This window comes from Berghia stephanieae, chromosome 6, assembly GCF_034508935.2.
Source record: "Berghia stephanieae isolate SIO BIC M18660-M18661 chromosome 6, UCSD_Bste_1.3, whole genome shotgun sequence".
Classification (NCBI taxonomy): domain Eukaryota; kingdom Metazoa; phylum Mollusca; class Gastropoda; order Nudibranchia; family Aeolidiidae; genus Berghia; species Berghia stephanieae.
Window position 1 is genome coordinate 15,524,478 of NC_088365.1, and position 10,000 is coordinate 15,534,477.

The window sequence follows — 10,000 nt, forward strand, 5'->3', positions numbered from 1 at the left end:
ATAAAACTGCCCACACGTGTCATGCACTGACCAAGCTTAACTGATATGCCTGCACTATGTACTCACTAAACCCATTTGCTGATATATATAATTGACAGTTTTGCACCAAATTTCTTAGATAACCTTTTGCATAGGCTTACTCTCTTACATACGCCCCTTTCTTAGAATTTAAATTGACTTAAAACAATTTCAATTAAAAAAATAACAGTAAGAGATTAAATATATATCTAATGTCGAACTAAAATGCAATAAACAAATGTAAGAAATAGTCTATATTTTTTTTAAAATGACAAATACTTATACCAGTTAAACATTTAACAACTTTAAACTTTAAATTCAAAAACACCAAAGTTGATTACAACATTCATATATATCGATTATAGGTTTTAAAGTATTAAATTCACAAACATCAATTTTGATTACAACATCTAGATAGATATATATCGATTATAGGTTTTTAAAGTATTAAATTCACAAACATCAAATTTGATTACAACATCTAAATAGATATATATCGATTATAGATTCTTTTTTCTTTCAAATTACAACATCAAATCTATCAAAAAGAGATTAAAATTTAGATTTACCAACACCAAAATTGATTAAAACATTTATATTTATCGATTAAACTTTTTTAAAGTATTACAACATCGACAGTAAGATATCATTTATTTAAAAGTTCAAAGAAAAATTATCTTTTCACCTTAAATTTCACCTTCATAGCAATAAAAGTGTTTAATTCTCGTCATCTCCCATCACACATAAATATTATTGCGTGAAAAAGGATGGTTCAGTTTCCATTTGTGATATACTCACGTTGAATCATTCAATCTCAAATTCAACTCTATACGACATGGGTGATAATCTCAGCTTCCATGTATGTCTACTCATTTCCTGACATATCAAAACCAGTACCTTGTATATTCCCTTATATTGTATGATTCCATTTAAACAACATTATTACATTAATTCCTACTTATAATATGTGGTACAAATAATGTATTATAGACATCTAGATCCATATACGAAGGATTACATTTCAATTAGTAATAAAAAAAAATATTTTAAAATAAATCATAATTATAGCATTATTATCATTTTAAAATTCAAGTTGAAGTTATTATCATTCATTGTTCATTGTTGATGTTTCAATTTTTTAAGCTTTTTAAGTCATCAGGGTGTAGTTTACAACTACATTGATATCAAATTGTTCTTTGTGGTCATCCATCAGAGGTCACATTTCTCAGTAATCCGTTCGTTTTGAGAATGGTCATCCTGTAAAACTTGTCAGTAAATGTTAATTAAGTCATTGTCTCCATTTAGAATGAGTTTTCATGTAATGAAAAAAAAAATATCAACTATAAGAGTTGAGGTGATTGTATCTAGTCTACGTGTTGCATTGTTGTGTGTGTTGTGGTCACTGAATAGCCCAAGTGTCATAAATTCACTTTATTTATTGGTAATTAATTAAAAACTTTTTCCTCTGTAAATGTCTTAGAATTATCACAATAATGTCTTCACATTCAAATATTTAGCGTTGAATAAATAATCAAACAATAGTCTGTCCGGCTTGTTCACATCACATATTTATTGTTTGTAAATAATCAGTCATTAGTCTGTCCGACTTATTCATATTTAGTACAGTGTAAATAACTAAATAAGTAAAATCTAACATAGTATGTGATTGTGGGCTGTTACTAAAGTGACCAACTTTTGCAATTAGTGTGTTGTATTTGTTCGAGTCTTTTGAATTTGGGACGAAAAAAGACTCTACAGGTAGCAAACGTATGCTTAACCTGTTGGGTTGTTTCTTGATCTTGTGACGTCGCTGTAATCCATTCATCTCCGGCATCTGGGTCGATTCTCCTCGTAGATATTTGTGGTTGTCTTGTGTATACGTTGAGTCTCATTGTAGATGAAATTGTAAAAATTCAAGATTAACTGTGTGCGAGAAGTTTGACTTATCCAGCAAGTCAAAAGAAAGTTGTGAAATCAGCCATGTGTTGACAAAGAGTTCGTGTGTAGTAGTCGACAGAGGTCGTGTGTTGTAATTGTCTGTGTTTGTTGATCGAGTTCTGATGAGGTGGCATGTGAGTCCAAACACCAGGTAGATGATGTAATCTTGTAGAGTAAGTAGTGGGGTCCGTAAGGTCAACAATATTTTCGTTATCTGAACGCAGGTTGTTGAATATCATACGATAATGAATCCAAGGAAATCGCTCATGTGGCGTTTTGCGATACTTTTTCCTGCATTGTCTTATATACATATATAGCCTTTATCTTTTACAATGATACTAAGACAGGCGTTATTATAATATTCAATGTTTATAAGTTGTAGATATGGGTGCTGCACACTTGTATATTGACATAAGTTTAAATTTGAATACGCTCACCACTGTATATGAAGGAAGTAGTATTGTTCACAATTGGACATCATTTTGTAAAAACAATCGTATCTTGAACGTTTATGTAATTATTGACATCGTACATCGTTGGGTATTGTTGTCGTAGAAGTAAATACAAGTAATCCAATTGTTCAATAAAGAATGTAAATATAAAAAGGTTCATGGAAGAAATCTGTGTTGATACAGATATTATTTTATGAATTCTGTCAAGTTTGTATAAGTTGAAAGGTACGATGTAATTGAGGTTGCTGTGTAGTTTGTAGTCTGTAGATTGTGTTGATTCTGGACGTATCAATGACGTAGTGTTTTGTCGATATGTTTACTCCATTTCAAGGTATTCGTGGATAGACCAAAGGGATTAGGACATTTCCCGACCTCTGTTGTGGTTGTGTTTGAGTTGGCTCTGTCGTTGCCATCAGCGTTCCCGTTATGACTGATGTTTTCAAGTGTCCTCTTTCGTGATGACTGTATAATGTTTTAGTGTAAACACTACTTCTACCTTTGATTAACTCGAATTATTCCCCTTAGAAAATCCCTAATTTAATGAACTATGATCTTGTTTATTTTATCATTATTATTGGTGTTATCGTAGCACTTCCTACCATTTCAATTTATTGCTGAATGATTACACACTTAAGATTTGACAATTGAACATAACTTCTTCTTCAACTCAGTTACAAATTTTATGATATAAATGTTAAATTCAAACCACGCAGTAAATATTGATTACAATTACAACAGCAAATTGATAGGAGAAAAATATGATAATCAAAATATTTGCAGAAACAATATACACTCTGCTCAATAAACATTCAATGTCTCGCACCTTTGCCCTCGGCTTATAATAATATTCATATAACTCATTGCGATGTAATCTCGCGCCTCTTAATATAGCATTGATAAATGTGTGCGCTTTAACCACGCGCCTCGTATTTATAAAAATTATCCGCATTCTGTATTCTTTCATAATGTTAAACCGTGCGCTTTAATCAAACGCAAAATAAAATATTCCCGAACGCCTCATTCCTGCGTCTCGTAATTTAAATCGTGTGCACTTTAATTACCGCGTCTTACATCACTGCGCTTATTTACCCACTATGCATATACAGCATTTTACCATATGGGTTACTTATAATTCGCTGATTCTTAACAAGTTAACCACTTGTGTCACAAATGTTATCAGCTCACTTGACATGATAATGCATTTTCAATATTTTGTTATTCTTCCGTAATAACATTTTAACTCCCATTACAAGACAATAGTCTTTCATAATAATTAATACTCCGTCATTTTATTTGTTCTCCGACTTTAAACCAAAAGTCCGTTATTCCGTTATTATGAGAATATGTCTCCTTTTAAAAATCACGACGAAACGCGTTTCAAAACAAAACTAAACAAAACAACGATTGACTCAAATTCCGCATAAATCATTTCAACTTAATTTCCAGTGATAAAATCCAAATGTCTTATGTAATCTATTATAACGCCATATCTCATTACACAAGTAAATAAGCTCTGTTGTCGATTACTTGGCTGCGTTAACCACACATTTATTACCAAGAATACAAACAGATACAGTATAAAACTTTGCTCTTTGTCATGAACCCATGAATCTCAAAGAGTCAATATCAACCTACCAATTCATCCCTACCGACGGGAGAAAAATATAATCAATGATGTTGTTATATAACAATAAATACCATAAGACATTTTTCAATTATCAAAACTTATAATTTACGTGTTGTTATTGCCATCATCTTCTTGAGTCATTTTGACAGAAAATAAAAACATAACAACATTAAAGAATGACTAACTGTCTATGTAATTCCAACAGTAACAGACAAAAATTGAATTAAAAATCGACACATCTTTGTTACTGATATTAACAAAACATTGCCATTAACGGTACAAATTAATATTCGAAGATCTATTCCGAAACGCTTGATTGTAAGTAAACGCATTTTCATTTATTTTGAAAAATAAAACGCACTAAAATATTCATTTAAATTCTGCAATTTTTATTTTCATCTCTCTCTCTCTTCTTTTTAATTAAATAAAATACGTATAGCATCAATGCGTTATTATTATTATTATTATTATTATTATTATTATTATTATTATTATTATTATTATTATTATTATTATTATTATTATTATTATTATTTTGCCGTTCTGTAATATATTGTTTTTAGTTTCTAAATATAATATATTGCCTTATATTTTTTAATTTTCCTTTTTTATCTATGGTTTTTATTTTCAATATTATGTCGTTTATTTTTTTAAATATCGTCTTTTGTCAGAATTTTAGGAATCATCTATAATTTCAATATTTTTTTTCATATTTCAATACAAAATAATTCCACTACTTCACCTTCAAAATTGATATTCATTTTCTTTCCCAAATAAAACTATTTTCCTATCTGTTCACAATTTTCACTTCAAAATTCGAGTCTCACAAAAACTTTAATAGATGTTAACACCGCAACAATATACATTTCTTGTGTATCCATGTTTCGGAATAATAACATCTTTACATCCTGGTACCATCGCTCCAAATAAGATATATAAGAATCCTGAGTCACGACACCAAATAAAGATACATAATGTGGCGTAATTGCACACATATGTAATGACTTGTGATCGTATAGTGGTTTTTTAATAGATGGTAGTATTATCCTTTGCGTTGTGTTGTAGATGTTAATAATGACGAAAGAGTTTAAGGGCCGGTGATGATGATTGAATGCACAACATCAAAACATTCAAATAAAAGTCCAGATTCCAAGTTTCATTTCTTACAGTTTTATTTGTTGTGATAAATTCCAAATCCAAATCAAATAGCATGTTCATAATTCAATCAGTTTCATAAATTCCAAATCCAAATCATGATAAATTCCAAATCCGTAAAATCAATCCAAATGTTAGGTCGTTTTGCCTAAGTAACCATTTTCAATATGCGTGGAATATTTCTAAGTCCGTAAAATAAAAGATTCTTAGTAGGATGTTAGAACTTAGGTAAGTGCAGCTCATTGTAAAGTAGAATCAGAATCCTAATAATAATCCCGTTTTCCTCGAAACATCCTCTTTTATCCCTATCAAAATTTTACCCACAGTTCCATTGTTTCCACGCCCCCTTGTAGTTTCGACAGTTCCCTGTCAGTCTATAATCCAACCCCTAATAGTAAGACCCAATCATATTCAAACCTGAAACGTCAATTCCTACATATTGATGTTAAACCCCGCCTTTTATGATATAACATTATTTTGATAAATGCCCGTTCCACATGTTTCAACACGATAACCTATCCCTAAACCAATTTAAGAATGATTGATTAAATAGTACTCAACATGATAACCTATCCATTAACTTGGACACAAAACGGTCTCAAGTAACCTGGACATAAAACTGCCCACACGTGTCATATAACCTATCCATTAACTTGGACACAAAACGGTCTCAAGTAACCTGGACATAAAACTGCCCACACGTGTCATGCACTGACCAAGCTTAACTGATATGCCTGCACTATGTACTCACTAAACCCATTTGCTGATATATATAATTGACAGTTTTGCACCAAATTTCTTAGATAACCTTTTGCATAGGCTTACTCTCTTACACATGACCTTCCGATCCGAAAGCGAGTGTCATACCACTAGACCACAATGTAGCCGTACAATGACATCCAAGGGACAGGCATAGCGAGATAGGGTCATCAACGCAATAATATGTTGTAACCAGCGTTAATTAGAGACTTTTTTTGGTTCCCGTTCACATCACCGATGACAACACTTACTATTACTACGTTATATGTGACCCACCGTCTCTAAACGGTATTATGTTGGGATGACTCGGGTGCAAAAAAAAATTGAATATATTAACAAAAACATCATAATAACTTGGGGTTTGTTTCGATTTGTTATGTTAGAGAATGAAAACAATTTCTCACAACGCAAAAGCTCAAAAATTGGTATTTACTATCAATTTAATTCTAAAGCCACTTTTAGGAGTCCAATTCATCCCGACATAATACCGTTTCGAGACGAAGGGTCACATATAACATGTTAGTACTTGCATGCAATATCTCAATGACAACAAAACATAGGGTTTTAAAGCCTATGTATGGTCAGTATTATTATATGGCTGTGAAAGTTAGACAATTACAGAAGACATTAGAAAGAAACTGGAGGCAGCAGAAATGTGGTTTCTTAGAAGGATGTTAAGAATCTCATGGACAGAGAAGAAAACTAATGAAGAAGTATTAGAGCAAGCTGAAGCTAAAACGTTGCTAATTCATACAATAAGAAAAAGACAAATGCAATTTTGATGACATCTAAATCGACATAAATGTATTGAACATCTTGCTCTCACAGGACATATACCTATAAGGCAAAAAAAAGAGTAAAGGTAGACCAAGAAAAACATAAATATTTGAATAGTGTGAATAGCTGGGTGACAAAGAAAGAGAAGAGTAATAATAGTTTTTTGAGGTTATCTGATCAGAGAGATGAATGGCGTACCATGATCACCGATGTCTGGCACGGACTTGGTACTTGAAGAAGAAGGACTTGCATGACCGCCTTATGTTTTGATGTGTCACCATGATACTATTAAAAAAAGAGCTTTATATAGCACAATATCCACTAAATGTGCTCAAAGCGCTTTACAGGGGGTTCCCTGTCAACAGCAACATTTAACATGTAGGACGGGACATGACGCCTGTTAGGCGATATTACAATTTTTTTCGGACAAAGACAAAGCTGTTAACAGCCAGGTACTCATTTTACACCTGAGTACGGTGAGAGAATGTGAGTAAAGAGCCTTTTCCAATGACTCAATTATGCGCCGAGCGCGAGGCTCGAACCCAGGACCTTCCGGTCCGAAAGCGATTGTCATACAACGAGACTACATAGCCGCACAATGCTCGATGTCACCACTTTACTGCCATACTGTACTCTGGAAATTAAAAAATTTGGCCGAAAAACTCGTCCTTCAAAAATCGATCTCGCGAGGCCCGGGGTTTGAGAGTTTTTGTCAAAACAAGGGTCGTTTAAATCGATCGATATTTGAGGGACGAGTTCTATGGTCAAATTTTTTAATACCTTGTCTTTCCAGAGTACGGCAGTTACCTGGTTTAGAACAAATTCTGCTGTTCTTTGAAACACACGCACACACACACGCACACACATAAACACAATACATACACAAACACACACACAGACACACACACACACACACACATACACACACATTATAAAAATGTTGACCAGAAAATTCGCTCTTCAAATATATCGATCCATTAAAATAACCCTCCTCCTGTTATGAAAATTCTCAAACTTGGGACTTCAAGAAAGTCCCAGGCTTAATATTAACAAGACAATGGCCATTCTAACCGATTGATGCCAAAACTGAAGATGAAGTTCTCGTGCAATTTTTTATGCAGACAAATGATCACATGACATCCCACCAAAATCTAATTTTAGCAAACTGGGTCAAAATTCATCATTTTTAATGTCGCCCCCCCCCCCCCCCTCAAAATGTTTCCTTTTCTTTTCTTTTGATCAGAGCAAGGCAGTGTAAACCAGGATTTAAAAAATAATTTTGTCGTTTTTTTTTCAGGTCAGCTCGGAATGCTACAACATATTTATTTCTACCAAACTTAGTTTCACCAGCACACGTGGGTGGAAAAGTGAGCGTGTCGTACAAGGCAATGGAGCGGTTAAGTAACAAGGTAGCTATGGTCATTGTTGTACTTTATATATATATATATATATATATATATATATATATATATATATATATATATATATATATATATATATATATATATATATATATAAACTTCAATAACAAAAAAAAAAACTTGAGCTTTTATAGAGTGGAATATCCACTAATCGTGTTCACAGCGCTTTCCAAAAAGCCTATGTATGGTCAGTATTATTATATGGCTGTGAAAGTTGGACAATTATCAACAGCTGACCAACAGCAATACGTGCGTAACATATAGAACAAGACATGACGCATGTTAGGCGATAATACAATTATTTTTACGAAATAGACAACGTTGTTAACGGTCGAGTACTCATTTTACGGTGAGAGAATGTGAGTAAAGTATATATATGTATCGATGATATGCGTTGATGTAAAATGCTCACAATTTCCGCCAACCGGATATAGAGTAACAACACACAAGACAATGTGCCATGTCAAAACATTATAGTCTGATTGATATAATTTAGTGATACCTAATCACCAAAATATCTGTCTAAAAACTAACAAATAAATAGCTGAGTAATGTCAATTTCGTTCCTTCTATAAACTTACTCTGTTTCATATTGATGGCTATTATATTTTAACTATCTAAATGTGCCGAACATAATACGTGAGCGATGTGTCATTAATGAGTTTGGAAATTATGTTCCGTATCATTCACTTGTAGAATGATAAAAACTTGACCTTTTATATAGCGCAATATCCACTAAACATGCTCAAAGCGTTTTATAAAGGGTCCAAGGCCAACATCAACACTTAACATGTAGGGACGTGACATGAGCCCTGTCAGGCGATATTACAATGTCTTTTTCGGTCATAGACATCGCTGTTAACGGCCTGGTACTCATTTTACACCTGACTACGTTGAGAGAATGTGAGTAAAGAGCCTTTTCCAAGGGCTCAGCTATGCGCCGAGCGAGGCTCGAACCCAGGACCTTGCGAGTGTCATACCACAAGACCACGTAAGCGCACATGATATATTAGAAATAAAACAGAGAAAGTATGTTCTCTGGATAATTTTAAAATTTTGATCGACCGAGACTAGTATTATCTACCATTCCAATATGACCAGTAATGTTTTCTTACTCATTTGTCTAATAATTCATTGATGATATTATTGATAGATCACTTTGTCATTTTAATATCAAAGGCATTTAATCATCTCCTTACCAACTATAGGAACGTCGTCACATTCGTTACGACACAACCAACATTTTTCTTTTTCAAATTTCAAATTTCTCTTGTATCTACATCATAAAATTTAAAGAATATGAATTGTGTGTTGAAGATCATGTTTTGCTACATAAATTATTTATCACAAGAACTTACTGCTATTGAGTGATAAAAAATCTATTTTTGTATTAGTTGAGTGTGAAGTTTTGGGGAAAATCCTAAGAGTTAACTCTCTCCTTACCAGCCATTTTCAGGATTTTCCCCTAACCTTCACACCCAACTAACACAAACATAGATTTGACATTACTCAAACACAAAAGCACTAAAGTTCTTGCGATACATTATTTATTTAGCAAAACATGCTCTACAAAACACTGTTCATTTTCTTTAAAACGTTATGATGTACAAGAGAAATTTGAACAAGAAAAATGTTGGTTGTATCGTAACGAATGTGACGATTTTCCTATAGTTGGTAAGGAGAGAGTTACAGGACATATTCCTAAAGTGAAGCATCAAGCCACGTCATGTTATGTTCTGTGAATGATTTTTGACGAAGAGTTGATAATTATTTCACAAGACACTCACAATGTTTTTTATAATTTCTCCTATCTACTCCTAGACCAAAATTGTAGAGGTTGATTTTAAGAAGAT

The 10,000-nt window shown here is 32.8% G+C and overlaps 1 protein-coding gene across 2 annotated transcripts in view; it reads left to right on the forward strand.

Moving 5' to 3' along the window:
- The window catches only part of LOC144974563 (carbohydrate sulfotransferase 15-like), a 48,963-nt gene that overhangs the window by 26,540 nt on the left and 12,423 nt on the right, over positions 1-10,000 (forward strand). For both annotated transcript variants that reach the window (XM_078917552.1, XM_078917553.1), the window contains exons 3-4: positions 8,024-8,135; positions 9,969-10,000. The exon at positions 9,969-10,000 is cut by the window's right edge and continues 49 nt beyond it. In XM_078917552.1, coding sequence (XP_078773678.1) covers positions 8,024-8,135; positions 9,969-10,000 — 144 coding nt within the window. The remainder of the gene's footprint in view (positions 1-8,023; positions 8,136-9,968) is intronic.